Genomic DNA, 17,517 nt, shown 5'->3' on the forward strand with positions numbered 1-17,517 from the left:
GAACAAACTATTTTACTTAGATTTTGACTGGATTGAGATATAAGGGCTAATTTTTGTTATTTATGAAGTAAAAGTCATCTTATTTTACTGTGTAAAAGTATGTCATACAAAAGAAGAAAAAAAATGTTCATCAATAAAAATGCCTGTAGAAAACTGACTCTTCTTGTCCTTTTCTTTGAGCTGTACGAATAAGCACAATAACAGACCACTAGTAGAACAGTAATTTATTTTGTGAGAATTTTGAAAATGAAATTACATCAAGCCTGCGTTTACTGATCACTTTATTAAACTGTTGATACCTTTAACGTAAAATGTTCAGTATTACTACTAGCTCATAAATCGCTTATGAGAATTTCAGCCTGCCTGTGAAGCAAGGAGGTTTCTGAATTCTCTATCCCATCCTGATATATTTGATATTTAAGAATTACGTATTTGGCTTTCTTACTTGAAATTAAAGGTCATGACTTTTGTTTTCTTTTTTTCCCCTAATTCTGTATAAAGGATTTGGCCACGTGATTCCCATTTCAGCTGAAGGAATGTTTCCATCGCCCTGCAGAGCCCTGAGCTGTTAGCCATGAACAGGCAGTTCCGTTCCTCCAGCTGAGTCTTCCCATGGGCTACCTTTGCTGCTCTTCAGAGATCAGGGATGCTACAGCCACTGTTTCTGGTACCAGAGCTAGCTTTGCTAGCTTTAAGACTGAGATTTTAAAAATTATTTATTTTTATAAGTAATATTTTTATACATATATATATATATATAACTGATAAATGTGAAAGACAACAACATTCCTCCTAACATATAGAGGAGAGGATTTTATGATGTAGTTTTTTTTTTCTAAAATATGTCAGTGAATACAGAGAGATTAAAAAAAACAAACGCTGTTTTGGAAAATCAGATAAAACAGAAGTAGCTTACTCTTCCTGTTTGCTTGCCTTCTCTCTAAATATGAGTATTTTCAACAGGGTATTCAAGCTTAGAAAATGTGACACTGTTTATTTCATAGATGGCTTTAACTCTGAAAAACATCAGGTATGTAAAACTACCCAATATAGTTAGACGGCTTAAAAACTTTTATGCTTCTAAAATGAATGCCATTGGTAGCAAAATTAAACTGATATAGGAACCAGTTTGTGTGTAAAATTCAGACGTAGATAGAGGTATCTCCCTTCAGGAGTGCAGTGTGTGAGATAAATTGCTTAAGCGACAGCAGGATCGGGGAATTAGTCTGTTGGTTGCAGTCTGTGGAAAGATGCTTGGAGTTGCACTGGTGTCAGTCCAGTGGAGTTTCCTGGTAGCGCTGAAGTGTAGCCAAGTTTCAAATACAATTTTATAGGAATTCTGTGCGTCTGTAGCGGTCATTTTCATGTACGTATAAAAAGTCAAGTAATGCAGAGGGTGTTTCACTGCTGCTTCTTACATCCTCAAGATAAGTGTCATACAAGATGCAAGCTGAGCTGTGCCTGCATTCTAGTTGTCAATTTCTTCTTCAGTTTTCCCCTCAGCTAGTATAAATACTAGTGGATAATGCTTGCTCAGAAATCCTGACGCTCAAATAAATGTATTTACGGTTATTCCATTTTTTTTCCCTGTGTTTCAACAGAATACAGTAAGTACGATGAAAGTCACATCACTACTGAAAATTCCTAGTGTCCTGAATAATAATTTAAAAAAGCCCTTCTTTCCTTTCCCACCAGAACCCCTTAAACTGCTTTATTTATACATCTGCTAAACATTTGCGTATGTCTGAGCACAGTAACAATACCTATTTTTCCAAAGTGGCTTACACTTTGAAATAAAGTCACGGAAGGACTAAATGTCACAAAATACAAAACATTATACTATTTGTGTTTGAGGGGGATTTACGAAAACCCATATTTGCCGATGTGACTGCCTCTTACTGCTGTAAGAACTTTTTTATCTGTAATTCTTTTGATCTTCAACTTTTCGGCATCTTGTGCTGTTCTGTTAACTAGCATTAGTAGGCACAATGCTGAGGTTCATGTGCGTTAATTTAACTCCTGTTATGAAAATTACGATGGGCACTGTTTGAAATCAACATGAAAGTAACCATAGGCAAATGCTTAAATTGCTAACTCAAATCAAAGTCTGTTACATTTTTACATTCGATTCCTGTTCTCGGATATAATGCTGAAAGGCAGATTTTCACCCCCAGAAAGAGGATACTGAAATACATTCTGTGTTGCTTTTACAGCAAGCATTGCCACACAACCTATTTGTCTACTTTATTTGCTGTGGAGTGGATAGAAGTCCTGAAAAGATGAGAGCAGAACCAGATGAGGAGAGCAAACTTCTAAGTGTGTTCTGGGTGGTTTTGCAGACATGAGATGAAATCTTGGATCGATCTACCCTCGTAGCAAATCTTGTAGACGGTTGTAAATAATGGAAACCTAAAAGAAGCATGTAAAAATACCTTTTAAATTTTACATAAACATCCATTATGTTTATAGTGGGGAAAAAAATAGTTTTGTTGTTGTTGTTTTACATTGACTGGAAGACTGTAAATTGTAGATGAAAAAAACAAAGCAGTAGGAATGAAGTTAGGACAATAAAGAGGAGCTTAATGCCAATTTGAGGGGGGAGGGGTCAGAGAGGGTGACACCAGAGAAAATCTGTTTTGGAGACAAAATTGTTATCCAGTGTTTTCATTTACTGAAAAAATCTTGAAGTGCATATATCCCTTTCCCTTCTGTGCGCAGAATGCATATATTATTTGTATTCATAACTGATATCTGAAAGGCTAAAAAAGACTCAAAACAATGGAAATGTCTTAATGATTTCCTTTTCTTGGCTTGAAGGTGTTGTGTTTTTTTTTTTAATACTTGTAAGCTGTCTTACCATCATTATGTGGTATAAATGATACAACTGAATGACTTGGAGCTGAGTCTGTAATTGACAGTAATTATAGGGATGCTCATTAGATTAAGTTTTGACATAGGTTTACATCCTGTCAAAATAAGCTTTTTTTATCTTCTGCTTTATTTGTTAATATTCTAACATTTTTTTAAGTATTTGTTTAGCAGTGTTTGACCTCTTTATATTACTAACATAGGACAGGCTGCAAGATGGAGGGAAAGTTTAATCTTTCCTTTGTATAACCTGAGACAAAGGCTTCAAATTATGAATAATCTTATTACCCCTCTTCCCAAACAATTACTAGTAGTTCTATATTTCAGCACTAGCTTCTTTTGTGGCACTAGAGCATTGATATCAGCACATATTATATATTCAATGTGTATACAATTTTTTGATTGTAAGTATACTCCTGAATTTTATACTGAGATGATTTAGTTCATATTTGCACCGAGAGCAGTATTGCTGCAACGCTGACATACTGAGAATGAGAGACCCTTTGATCATGTTCACAAGCTTACTCTGTATGTGTGCATCAGTCTTGTTCAGGGCGGACCAGTGATATCTAGGTAGCTCCCTTGGACTTCTTTGGTGTCTTATATGTCTGTGGCTTGTTTCTTTAACACTGTTTTGCCTTCATCCCATTCTACTGATCATGGTAATGAGGAGTCTTGCTAAGTTTAATGGTGGCCCGAGATGTAGAAACCAATTGTGGAAATAACAGGGTAGTTAATTTCCTTAATGGTACTCGTGTTTATGAATCACTCGTAATTCTTGGTGATGCGATGCCTGTTGAGTCAGGTGTTTTTCTTGTTTGTTTGTCTTTTTAAATCAAAGCACTTACTTATCGAGCAGACTTCTCTGTTTCAGAATCTTGTAGACTTCAGCCGAAGTCTGAGGACCTTGTAGTTTTTGTCCATTCAGCATTTCATTCTCCAATTGCTCTATGGACTAGAAGAGAGGAGACTGAATACTTGCATCAGAGGAAATACTGCTGCAATACCAGCAGTTACTGAGCAGGTAAAAAGCTAATGATCGTAATGAACGGATTGTATCATTACACAGGATTTTTCTTTTTCTTTTTTTAGTTTAAAACACAGGGTTTCATTTTTTTTAGTTTAAAATATTTCAAAATCCTTCTTACTTTTCCTGTGCGTGCAAAGGCTTCTGCTACTTTTCTGTTGCGTCCTCCATAGCAGGTAGTGATCAGGTCAGCAACTCCACAGCTTTCCAGAAAAGTGGCTATTGATACCGGTCCCCTGCAGAACATCTTGGCAAAGGCCACCATTTCCATAAGGCCTAAACGTATAACTGCTGCCTTTGTGTTATCACCAAAATTCAGTCCGTCGCAGAACCCAGCTCCTACTGCTACAATGTTCTAAAAACAGTTTAGTGGATAGAGAATGAAAGGAAACTGTCAGATAAGAATCTAGACTTTAGACTTTTTAGAATTAGACTTTGCTAGACTTTAAAAGACTTTATAAAGTATCCACTTTACAAAGTTATTCCAGTGGGCAAAACACAGAGCAGCTTGTTTAATATTGTAACATTGCAATCATGTAGCATGCATGCAATTAATGTTTTGTTTTTCTGCTAGTTCCAAGCTGGAGCTCGCTGACTTTTCTGTTTTAACTGTTTAAACCATTCTCAGTGAAGACATGCCTCTGTCTTTGGTCTGTAGCTTAAACAGTTATTGGTTCTACATACTGATGCTGTAATAGATCAAACCTTGTTTTTGCCTGCAAGAGTGGTCAGTAGAATTGACCTTTTCTACAGATCTAAACAAATGTCTTGAGATCCTAAACATCTTCGCACTTGTCCTGCATGCGTCCCTCCACATCCCCCAGTTTGCAGTCCCTGAAGAAGCATAGTTCATTTTGAGTTGCATGTTAGTAGTACTGCCATTGAAGTATTTACTCCCAGACGTGCATGTGCCCCACTGCAGGTTTGTTTTGTTTGTTTGTTTTAGCAAAAGGAACAACTTCAGGGAGAGAAAACGTTTTCCACAAAACAGAAACAACTTCTCGCCTCTCTATGCCCTCTACTACTCCCAGTTCCAGTCTGTAGTTGAAAGCAAAATCTTTGGTTATTTCTATGTGAATAATTTGTTCATACCTGGGTTAAACAGGACCCATTCTTTACTAGCTGGTAATCCCTCCTCCAAGGAAAGGTGAATTGTTAAAGTACAAATGGCTGAATTTATGCAAGCTACAAAGATTGTAGCCTGGAGTCACTTTCGACATGTTTAAGAAAAACAACCCCTAAATCTTACTAAAGTGCCCCTGCCATGGAAACCTGATGATTTTGGTATTTCTTTTGACGTAGTCTGGGATCTGTATGTGGATATGGCTGAATGCTGTACAGGTGTGCTTCCAACACTGAATGGTGCTTCTGACACAAACTTTCTAGTGGGTTGCTACTTGAACTGTGAAAATATGTTATTAGTTGGAATTACTGTACATAGTAAAAGACTTTGTTCCATGCGTGTACAATGTAAAACACGAAAATATAGGGGACTAAATTCTGCCCTCAGAAGCAGAGGTGACCGGTAAATTAAAATACAGCTATTTTGAAATGTTTTGCCACCAATTATATCTCTAAGTAAATTTTGCCTTTTTTTTTTTTCCAGATTGGAAAGCTGGCCTGTGAACTACGCGTTTTGTCTGTGCTCACTCAATCCTACAGTGGTCGGACTAATACTAGACCACGTGGCTTACAGAAGACTCAGGTGAGGGTAGAATTTAGCCCTAATGAAAACGAAATAGTTTGAAATCACTGACTTTTAAGGCTCCACAGATCTCCACTGTATCAACATCAGGCACCACGGTAATCCTGAAATTGGGGGTCTGCATTAATTCTTTAAAGATCTGCCCTTGGTTTTCATTTTTGCACCCTGCGGGAAGGAAAGATGAAAGTTAGAGCATTTGTAATGTTTGAGTGACATCAGTATGCACAACTAACTGAAACCTGAAGTAAGGTCCCAGGGACCACTTAGGTTTTGTGGTCCCAGTAACTGGAAATAACACTGCTGCTGGAAGCCAGGGTAAATATATACAAGTATATACAAATATATACAAGTCCTAGTGCACGGACTGAGTATTGCTTACTAACGCTTTGAGGAGCGTAAAAGTAGACAGCCCCTAGCAGAGATGTCTGCCTGAGGAAGCTTGTGTAACCACAAACCTTGCAAGTGATTAAACTGAGAGGGACCTAATTAAAAATGAGACTCCTCAGGGTTTTTGCTCCAACCTGCCTTCAACTCGCCCTGCCCTGCCCTGGAGCCATGGTCTGCTGAACCAGGGGCTCCTGTGACTCGCGCTGTGAACATGAACTGGTCACCGCAATCCGTGCACCGCCCTACTGCACGTTTAACAGGATAATATTTACAGATTGCTTTGTACAGCACTCCAGTATAATTGTTCCTTTGAAAATGTAAAAAGCTGTAATTGCTAAGTATTATTGTGGGGTGAAAATGATTAATGCCAAATTAATTCCCAGTTACAAGGAGATCCACAGATAATGAAGTTGAACGTTTGCTCTGCTGGAGCAATTTTGTTACCAATTTTACTAAGTCATGTATCATGTCATTACAGCGCAAGCCCTAGGTAGTGAGAGGAAGGGTAGAAAGCCCTTGATGAAGTGGTTTAGGTTGACTTTATCCAAAGAGCCCTTGGCCAACAGGCAAAGATTTTTGAATGGAGTTTCACTTTGTTTTTATGTGAGGCAGTTTTGTTTCTTTCAGAGAGAGCTCAGCAGTGAGGCTCTAGCATTTTCCGGTTGTTGCTCCTGGAGGGGTTCTGGGGTAACACCAGTGTGGTGGCTGTGGGGTTTCTGCCCCACCTCATGAGAAACTTTGTGTTTGTTTCTCATCCTTTAAAAATAACTGATGGTAGGGGCTTTCTTTGAGGTGACTGTTTCTGGGCTATGTGGCTTTCCAAAAGCAGAAACACTTTGAGGCCCCACAAGCCTAGGGGCAAGCAGGCCTCTTTCCACAGCCATCATCATGGCATGGCTTAAAACTGGGCCAGCAGAAATTGAACCATCCCCAAGAAAATGAATATTGCTCAACTCCCCTAACCATGTCTAGTCCTATTCATGTCTAGTTTCTTTGCAGGCAACAAATACCCAGCTGGTACGGTTTTCACTATCACTATAACCTCTGCATGGCAATAGAACAGTACTGCAATAACAACTTTTATCTTCGCTAGCTATTGAAGAATGTAACTTTAATATCTGCTGACTTCAAAAAGCAAGTCAAAAATCAAGTGGATTTTAAAAGCTGCTGGCCGAACTTTCCAAGTCAGGTCAGACCCAGTTCCGGGAGCATCTGAGGCTGTGCCTTGGCAAGCAGCCCGAATGAGAGGGAGGAACAGAATGTTACTGCTGCTTTTTTAAACAAGGAAATTTGAAGATGGAGAAATACACCTCAGGGGGTGTGAGCACATAGGTAGCTCCTGATTATGCGTTTCTAGCTAAACTACATAGTGTATCACTGCCTAGTTACTCAGCATTGGGTTTTGCAGACAGGTGGCTTTTGATAACTCCTACAGGAATAGGATTAAGCTGTAATTTTTTTAATGGATGAAATGAGCGAACAGTTCTCAGTACTGAAATCTGCTCTCATTTTCAATCTGACCATGCCAGCACCAAACTCCCTGGAAGTTGTGCTGTCTCCTTGAATGAGTTCAGTGTGCAGTGTGGTTCCACTGCTGCCTCTAGAACACTATCGTGTTTCCCAGCCACAGGTGAAGTCAAACTGAAGATAGCAGCTATAATTTGCCCTTTGCAATAGTTACCAATGGTGGTTTCACAGAACTTTTCATCAGCCACTTCTTTGGCTATGTTGGCCCCCATAAGCACGCTGATTTCTATTTTCAGTCTCTCTCGAATGAGGTCAGATATGAGCTTCAGGCCTTCAGGACCCTCATCAATCCCCTGAATAAAAGACGATAGTCAAAGTTGTTAGAATAGGAAAATAACAGCAGCAAAGCACTGGTAACGCAGGTGTCCTATTGCCTGCAGCTCTCCCTGGTTTTAATTGGAAGAATCCAGGTGTTATATTCACTAGCGTTAGCCATTAGTACAAATGCTCTGCAAACTCAAGTAAAGTTCAGGGAGAAGGTGCAGTTGAGTTAACCCTGCCATAGGCCTCACATCCAATGCTACTGCCTTGAGGGTGGTTTTCTTTAAGCTGTATTTTTCCTTTGTGTTAAGCACCTGTAGTACAGAACCATACTTTTAAATTAAGCTTACAAGCAGTGGCTTTTTAGCAAGATCTTAAGTATTAATCTGAGTGCTTCCTTGGTATTAAAGGTTATACTGAACTGTCACTGTGTTTTTGGAGCTTAAGAAAGAAGTAAATTTCCATGAATTTCCTTCCTTTCCCCTCCCTTCCTCTGCGTACTGCTGCATGCAAGATATAATTTCGGGGGGGGGGGGGGGGGGGAGAGGATCCAATATTCCAGTCTGAAAACTTGAATTAAATTTCCTTCATTCCTATTTTAAATGGGATGTTTCCTGTAACACAATCAACAGAGAAGCAGTAGACTATATTGCTACACTTTGCCTCTAGCTTTTAGTTTGAGATTCTCTTAAAATATTAATTCCTTTTAAAGTTATGATAACCTGGCACCTCTAACCTTTAAAAACAGATTACTCATTTCATTACACAATGAAATTGCTTCAGCTCTGCAAAATTGTTAATGTTATGGTGCAGTTTTAATGTTGCCATGAACAGCTTTGCATGTACTCAGGGCAGGTGCTCAGGCCCAGTGCTCTGTCCAGGTAAGAGTTAACTGAGGCTGTAGTCAGAATATGTTTTCTGGCAGCCGTGCCAGTTTATGCAGCCCTCACTCTGTGCATTTTCACCTCTGTGCTGGTCCAAGTGGGAACTGATCTAGGCTAAAGATGGGTGACAAGAATGGTTACTCTTAACCCAGTGGGGTTGCCCAATCCTTTCCCCTCTGGTCACGTGAATGGCAGAAGGACTATCTGAGGCTTGGAGGCTTTAACTCTTGCAGAAAGAAATACTCATACTTACGCAGAGCATGCAGCGAGGGCTGGAGTTCCTATCCTTAAGTTAAACATATTTATTTACTCCTTACACATTGATTCTTGTGGAGGGGACAACTTACCTTGATCAGCGAAATCCCAAATGTTCCAGGTTTTATCTGGTCTTCAATCTGTTCACAAACTCGCCCGATGAATTGATGTGGTAGAACAAATACTAAGATGTCTGCCCCATTTGCTGCTTCAGCCACGTCTGGTACAGCCACCTGGGACAAGCGTAACAATGGAAATGAGCCCCTCACACCAGGCAACAGTTCTCACACCTTGCAGGATAGCACCATTCCTGCAGCATTCTTAATAACCAGCAAGCTGTAGCTTCCTCTGAATGCTAGTGTGACTCAGAACAATTAAAGCCAGGTTACAAAGGAAACAGCAGCTGCATTTAAGTTTGCTATTAAAATCAGAGAAAATATTGCCCTTAGTCTCAGCCTTAGAGCAAGTGTGATTCCCCGCAGAAGAATCAGTACTGCTACCAGCAAGGCTGCTTCTAAAGGAAAATGGCAAAGTGAGGCCAGGACAGCGGACTGCGCCCATAGCACTGTACAGACAGCATTTCCGTCTCTCCAAAACGTAGAGAAACAATAGGAGGAAAAATATTTTTTTTTCCTCAGTTGGAGCTGAAGATGTGAGGGGCCCTCCCTCTGGGCTTACTGCAACCAGCTGATTTCTGCTGGTAAAGTCTCAGAGGCTTTGTTATAGATAAGATGAAGCTGCTCTCAAATGATGAAAACAAGCTTGTTGATCTGTTTGTTACAGGACTGTGAAAATAACAACAGCAATTCAGTTTGAACCCAGGAGAGCTGCATGCCAAGTTCAAACCATGGGAGTGCAAAACTGCAATCCCAGCACTAGATGTGGTTCTATATATAACCACTCTCCAAGTAAGGAGACCCACCACGTGCAGCATCTTAACTTCCTTTTACAACTACGGCTATTCTAGAAATGCAGTGCTACTTTCTTTAATTCGCAGAGCTCTGTCGTTTGGCAAAATCTTGAACAGCCAAAAAGCCTCCCTTTGCTTGCTTCAATAGCTCTAAATGATCTAAGCTGATTAAATAGTGAGGTATAATTTGGTATTTCAAATGTATATGAAAATTAAATACCTTATATTTTGGTGGAACTTGCAGCGTTATTTAGTAACGTGTTGCTATCCTGACATCACCCAAAAACCATTAGCTCACTGTTCATCTCCTTGTTAGCCATGCTGTTGATTCCCTTTTTTAGAAGAAGGGAGAGCAGTAGCTTTCCCTCTTTATCCAGAAGATGCTGTGGGCTTAAAAATCTCTCTGCTCTGTGTATACGCAGCTCTAGAAATAGCAAGCAGAGATATGCTGATTTATGCTGGGGAGGAGGATGGCATATTATGTATCAGTATTCGACACAGTTGGCTGTTTGAAATTGCGTGACAAGAGAGGAGCAGAAGTCCCAGAAGTAAGTTATATTTCATACTTAAAATACTGGAGTGAGTTAGGTGGCAAACCACAACAAGGTGGTGAACTACTTCCTAGTTTAAAGATTGCCACTTGTTGCCTTCCTTATCAAAAATTAAAATAAATAAAATCAGTGATTTTTTTTTCCAACTTACCACATTTTTAGGTATCTTGTATCCAGGAAGATACTTAACATTTTCATGTTCCTGGTTGATTATTTCTGAGAGTTTTCTTCCATTGATAATCTCTTCAAATACCCACATCTTGACAGTGGGATCAAATCTGTTGGACTTCTGGACATTTTTGCCAATGATTCTTGCTATGGCTGATCCCCTTTTCAAAAATAAAGAAATAACTGTTAGGAAACAAACTTTCATTGCCAACTGGAAACACAAGTTACTTTCAACATAATAACTCATAAAAAGCCTGTGCTACAAAGCTTCATCTGCTTCTAAATTTATCAGAAAGCTGTATCCATTACCCTCCATCAAACAAAACAAAAAAATAGTTTAAAATCACAAAAAGTAGGACTAGAGAAAACATTAATAAGGAATCTGGAGTCATAAGAAAGATTACAGAGTGGAAGTGTGATATACCATCAACAGCGCTAAAAATATACTCTCTGGGGCTAATTGAATATCTCTTGCTCCTGAGATTTTCTTTTTCTGAAAACCAACTCCAAAATAATCCAGGTAGCGAAGTACTCCTGAATGATCTCGCTGTGCCAGTCTTTGTGCATCTCATCTAAAATAGATGCATGCCAAGTTCCTACCAATAGCCAAACAGTTGCAATAAGGATTTTATGTAAGATATAAAAACTAAGAAATTATCTTTAGAAAAAAAATCACCCTGGTGATTTCTCTTTAGATGTGGTTCTAATTATCAGCGTAACAAGATCCAGAATATCTGAAGATATTTGAACCATCCGGTTTACTCGTGGTCGTGCTGAGCATTTTTTATCTTGGTTTAGGCAATAATTTTATTACCCCATCCAGCACTGCTGCCTTGTGAACTTTCACTTATTCTCTTAGCAAGAGAAAATTAAAAATCTGCAAAAAATACTGAGAATGTTGCTTGATGCCCTTTAAATTATTTTGGGGGTAGGAAAGGGTGATTTTTATTTTTCCTCTTCTTTTTGCTTTAATACTACTTTAAAGTACTGGCTATTTTGCTAACATAACTGAAAGAGGGGTTCCAGTTATGACATTCTTGTCCTCTGACTCACTTGTGATATACCTGCAATTAGGAGCATGAACAGGATTTAGTTGCTTTCTGTAACTGATAAAAGTCTTAAGTACATCCAAGACGAAGTCCAGTCAGGTCTGTGCTGTGAATGGTTCAAAGGGAAGCCATGTTGTAACTGGCTTTCCTTGGCTCAACTTGATTTTTGATGTAACAGGCTTGCACAAGGCTAATTGCTCAATAAATAATAAAAGAATAAGGGCTTCATCTTAATCTTTAACTATAAAGAAACCCTACTGAGATCAATTTTCACTTTCCCAGTGTTGACTGCATGCTGTATCCTGAGCTGCTGTAATGCTTTCTTTCAAATTAAAAAGAAAAACAAAAAGGGGGGATAATTTGTTCTGGTCCTTTGTGAGTGTAAAATATGTACGTAAATATTTCCAGGGCAAACCTTTATTATTTTTTTTTTGAAAGAAAGGCGTATAATTACATCATATGTTCGTATTGTCCGTAAAATTTCTTATGTTCTGGTTCTCTTCCCCTGTTCTCCAACAGTGAGCACAATCAAGGCCTGAACTGAAGAGGAATTGTGGCTCACCATCATAAGTATGTATTAATAAGAAAAGTTATTTTTACACATAAACACTAAGACTTGAGATCTAAATTCATTTTCTAGGTTGTGTTGTAGCCTTCTTTAGTGAGAGCTGATTTTTACCTGCTTCTTATCTACAAAACGGTAATAACTTTCCCTGCTTACACCCAGTATCACCTCTCCATTTTTCTTTCTTTCCTTAGACTAGAACTTTTTGAAAGCCCCAGTGGAGCCCCAACATTCTCTTTCACTCTGAAAAGCTGAAGACAAACCTAAAAAGACTGCAATATAGAAATGTTTAGAAGATGTAAAGAATGTGCATCAAGGTGACTTCTGGGGGGGGGGGGGAGGGTAGTTTATAGCCTGTGACTGTACCAAATTTTTGTGGTCTTCTGTTGAAAGATGCAGGTTCCAGCTCTAACTTCTGAAATCCTGACTGGGACTTGCAGCTTTCAGTAGATAAAGCTTACCTTCCTGCAGAGCTGTCATTACCAATGTGCTTGGATGTTTCTGCCCAAGTATTCTCCCACTGACAAGATACCCATGAAGGTATCTCAGGCATAAAGCTAGCTTCACAAATCACCATGTTTTTGATTGGTTTCTCTGGGAATCTTGGGGAGACAAGGTGTAATGTTTAAAAGGCATCCAGTGGTCATCAGGGAAAATCTCTCTCTATGAAACAATTAAACAGTTCAAAAACTGACGCACTGTTTCATTTGGGCCATTTAAAATTTACAGTCACCACTAATCAGCCTTGGAAAGAAGAATTGCTTTGTCTGTGAAGCCAGTGCTCAGTAGACTTCACAGGCTTGGCAGAGAAGCTCTGCTTATGCAAACAAAACCAAGGACACACACACATGAAGACTTTGACATTCTATTTTATTTCTCCAAAACTCTTTAGTGAAGATTAATAGATAGCTGAGAACTCTACTTAGATCATTTTTAAAAGTAAGTGAAAACTGCCAATCATTATTATTCTCCAATTACATTCAATCATGGTGGAAGTGATTTACATATTGCTAAGAAAAAAAGCTCTCTTATTTGGAGATTTCCTATTGATACAATGGGATTTTTTTTTTGATGAAGAATAATTTAAATAAGACCCATTATTTTTTATATGCAAATATGAAGGTATCTGTGACACACGTTGGAACTGGTGAAAAACAGAGCTGAGACCCCATGAAACCAGCTAATCCCTTTCAACTGCCCCTTGCATAGGAAATGTACTCATGCCATTCCTAACAGGAGCTGTTCCAAGGAGGCCTTACAGACCTCAGCTACAGCCGCTACCTTCCCTTCCCTGAGCAGCCTCCTAGGGCTTTACTATCCTTATCCTTAGCGTTAGCAAGATTGTCCTTACATCTAACCTAAATCTTACTGCAGTTTAAGAATTTCTGTTCTAAGAGGGAAGGATATTGTTTCTCTCCTTCAGATACTTGATGAGGATCATATCTTCCTTCAGACTCTCTTAGCCAACCACCTCTTTTTTTTTTCTTTCCTTTTTTTTTTTTTTTAATTGCTTAGGTTGTAATGGACCCCGAGAGGTCTCCAAAGCGGGAACAACACTGAATTCAGATCAGTTTGCTCAGGGCTTTGTTCACTTGAGTCTTGAAAACTCCCCAAGGACCAGCTCCTCTCTGGGCAACCTGTCCCACTGCTTTATCATCCTCATAGATTTCCCCCCCTGTATATCCATTTGGAACCTCCCCAGTTCAATTTATGGCCATTGACTCATTTTCCTTCCATGCACCTCAGTAAAAAGCCTGGCCATCTGTGCAGGGTAAGGACATATGCCTAGTTCAAGCTGAATCTTCACTGAGGAGAGTCCAAATGAATATAATTAGATTGGAAGAGCTTTTGGGTTCTGAAGGGTCAGGCAGTGAAATAAACCTGTATTTTTAAAAACAGATAACTGAACCGTGATTAACAAACGCAAAGCCTCCTGTACCTGGCTGACAACTACAAGACGTAACGTAGCACTTGCTTTACTTAACCACATCAGTCATGAGTTTCCTGACAGTGTTGACTTAGTAAGCCAGTGTGACCTGCTGAACTTCTGCAGCTGACATTAGCTATTGCAAAATGTTGTGTCACATGTTGGCCATGTTTCTGAGCTGCAGGAAAGCCTCACGTGCAGTTATCTGAGCTGTCGCACAAATATTCGGGAGGAATATAAGGAGACAATGTTTGCCAAAGAAAAACATATTTCTGTGTTGTGCTAAGATTACCTGTACTGCCATAGGGGCTATGCATAGATGTAATTTAAACACTAGAGAACAACATTTATCTACTTCACAGAGATTTTACAGTCTGTCCGTACGGTAGGAAGTAAGAGATGAACCCAGGCAGACAGGTAGTACAAGTAAGCAGATAGTACGAAGCGATTTGCTGGACTGGAGTCTCAGTATCTGTGGGGCATAGCTCTTTTCAGTTTTGTAGATACACATTGTGGAAAAAAAAAAAAAAAAGAAGAAACAACCAACTGGCTTTTGAGAATGTTTTAAGGAAAGAGAACAGCTTGGGAAAAGGCGTGAGATGCTTGCTTGAGGATGAGAGCAAGAGAGTAACTAAGTCTTTAATTGTTGGCCGATCAAAGGTAAAAGCTGACTCCTGGATGTTCAGCCATGGCTCTTGGGGGGCTTGGAAGCAATAACAAGCAGCTCATGCAGGCTGTGTTTAAGGCGAGGAGGAGGAGTGTGGCAAGGGAGGGAAGCAAGCGCTGGAATGGCTTGGGAACAGCGGCAGTCAGGGAAGCAGGGTGCAGGAGTGATGGGTCCGTGAGGGCCAAGGAAGGGGATGCTGCAGTGAGCCAGCTGTGTGATGGTGGGTTCCCAGAGAAGGCCTAGCTGTACGGTTGTTTGTGAAAGACCATATGTTAGAGATGTCGTGCACGGGGAACCTGTGATCTGGAAGCATGTCATGCATGTAGGGGCTCAAAATGCCGTGGGCTGATTTTACAAGGCAGGAGGGTCCAGAGCCGCACTGTAACTACGCTGTGTTCTCAGCAGCTCACGACCAACCACTCCCTCACCTATTGACTTTTTTGGTATTTGCTTCCAATTAGCTGTCAGGTATTTAAAAAATCTTAAAGAACTTGCCCTCCTTGTACAAAAACAATCAAAGAACTACCTGGAGGCTGGGTTTGCTAATCACAAGCACATGCATATACATGTTGTTTGGTTTGTTTGGGCTTAGGTTATATAAACTGTAAGATGCGAAGTCCATTCAGACAGGGTTACTGACTTCGGTGAGTCTGCCAGAGCCAAGGAGCTTTTGCAAGCAGTGTTTTTGTCCAGGCTAGAAAGAACCGAGCAGTAGCAGGTATATTCTTATAAATGGGGGCAGGGATAAGCTGAGGACTCAATGCTTTTACAAGGCTGTGTCTCCACCAAGATGCAAAACTACACGCTGAAGATGACAGAAATGAAGGCTACATTTAAGTCATGGTTTTAAATGAAACCTGTGTCCTGGTTCTTTCAAAGGAGTGCGAACAGCATCACCGCTCTGCTCGCTGCTCCATGCTTGTATGTGGAGTGCCTGGGCTCTGCCACAGACAAACACAACCACAGAGGCACAGCTCGGGTCCTCTCTGGGATCTCGCTGTCCTGGTGCCAGGCTGGGAATGCTTTATACACTTACTGAAATCAAGTCGAAGCCTCATGTTTTTGCAGTTCTCATTGGCTCGGGCATCTCTTTGTTACTGGCATTTACTGGATGCGAGCATCCCGACAATTCCCATTTAGCTTACAAAACAAAGAGACCCCCAGCCCCAAAGCAAGAGGAGCTTTTGCCCTGGCTCCAAATCTTCTATTTCCCCGGGGTTATTGTGTTTAACGGAGCGGGGGAGGGACGAGGTTCAGCCGGGACACCACCGGGCAGGGCCGGGTTTCAGGACCATGGAGATCTTTCGCCGAGCCCGGAGCCCCCCCGGGACCCGCCGGGCACCTGTTGCGGAGCCCCCGGGACCCCCGGGCACCGAGGGGACACCCTGCCCGGCTCCGGCGGTGCAGGTGCGGTGGGGAGGAGGGCAAGGAAGGAACGGGAAAAGGGAAGAAAAAAAGGCGATAGATAAAGGGAGAAAGGTAGGAAGGAAGGAAGGAAGGGGGGGTCCCCTGCGCGGCGCCCCGCGCTGCGGCACTCACCAGTTCCCCGAGCCCACGATGCAGACGCGGAGCGGCGACATGCTGCTGTGCCCGCGGCTCGGCTCGGCTCGGCTCGGCACGGCTCGGCTCGGCACGGCACGGCCCGGCTGCCAGCACCGCCCCCGGCCCGGCCCCTGCGGGAGAAGACGGGCGTCAGGCAGCCTGCCAGGGCCGCGGCCCGGCCCTGCGCCCCGCCGGCTTCTCCTGCCCCACCGCCGGGCCTTTCTGCCCGGCCCGGCCCGGCCCCGAGGGGGAGTGGCGGCCCCGAGGGTCGCCTCAGCCCGAGCCCGGGCTGCGGCACCCCCGGGTGGGCACCCGGAGGGCCCCAGGCTCGGTGAGGAGCTCGCTGGGTCCCTCGGTGGATCCCTCGGCGGGGCTCCTTGGGCTCGTCCCTCACGCCAGGGGCTGGCTCGCAAAGCCCTGGAGCGCGTTCCCAGAGCCGAGCCCAGCCGACAGCACGGCTCCCGAGGTGGCACGGCAAATCGAAGTCCTCAGGACGAAGCACAGCGTCGTTCTTTTTCCCTACATGGTCTAACCATCCATCACTCCCTGCAAATTGTCTCCTCTCTGCCCTCCACGGCAGCCCATCTCCTCTCCAAAGCAGCCTTCTCCCCCATTTTGAAGCCCAAGAGCTGCCTTCTCCAGCCCCACGCTCCCACCCTGCCAAGCCTCTGTGCCCTGCACCCACCGGGCCCGACTCGGCGGCGCCTGGCTCCGCGACGAGGGGTTTGGAGAGGCAGGCCGGCTGCCAGCGCTTGGGAAGAGCCTGTGGGTGGTTTTGGAGGGAGGCATCAGCTCAGCCCGCCTGCTGCTCTCGGCTACAGCAGCTCAGCTGCTTGCCTGGTGCATCCTGCTGGTGGGGAGCGTGCCTGGGGCTCACAGAAAATACCACAAAACGATGCACTGAGGGTACAGCCTCCTGAAGGTGAAGGTAAGGCTGGGGCCCTGGGCACGTGTGGGGCCTGACAGGGAGCTTTGTGAGGTTCTAGGTGCACCTTCCTCCACTCTCCTGCCTGTTCACCATGGTTAGCTCTTTCCCTGGCTGGATAGCTCCTCTGTGCCTCGTGGCTTTCTTCTCCCTTTAGCTTATCCCCTCCCTGTGAAGATCTCATGTGGAGGTGAAGAGGAGCCACCAACCCTCCTGATACTTCTCTGCTTGTCATAACCTCTTCAGTCCTGGTGGGTCCTCAGGCCCTAGGGTGTGGACACAGTCACCGAAGCGCTGTC

At 42.4% G+C, this 17,517-nt stretch overlaps 1 protein-coding gene and 1 long non-coding RNA gene across 2 annotated transcripts; one reads left to right on the plus strand and one right to left on the minus strand.

Annotated features, from left to right (window-relative positions):
• Positions 1–209: 209 nt before the first annotated feature.
• Positions 210–17,150, minus strand: LOC308198367 (glycerol-3-phosphate dehydrogenase [NAD(+)], cytoplasmic-like). Its single transcript, XM_080600634.1, has 9 exons — positions 16,979–17,150; positions 16,291–16,424; positions 10,527–10,704; positions 9,007–9,147; positions 7,669–7,807; positions 5,653–5,765; positions 4,017–4,250; positions 3,717–3,823; positions 210–2,409 (listed from the first exon to the last, which is right to left on the minus strand). The coding sequence occupies exons 2-9, from the start codon at positions 16,329–16,331 to the stop codon at positions 2,313–2,315; spliced, it is 1,050 nt and encodes a 349-aa protein (XP_080456760.1). The 5' UTR covers positions 16,332–16,424; positions 16,979–17,150; the 3' UTR covers positions 210–2,312.
• On the plus strand, positions 4,266–16,280 carry LOC308198371. Its single transcript, XR_013953863.1, has 3 exons — positions 4,266–5,600; positions 12,112–12,162; positions 12,352–16,280. It is a non-coding gene; the product is annotated as an uncharacterized lncRNA (long non-coding RNA).
• Positions 17,151–17,517: the final 367 nt, after the last annotated feature.

Source organism: Anser brachyrhynchus, assembly GCF_964034855.1.
Source record: "Anser brachyrhynchus genome assembly, chromosome: 7".
NCBI classification, from domain to species: Eukaryota; Metazoa; Chordata; class Aves; order Anseriformes; family Anatidae; genus Anser; species Anser brachyrhynchus.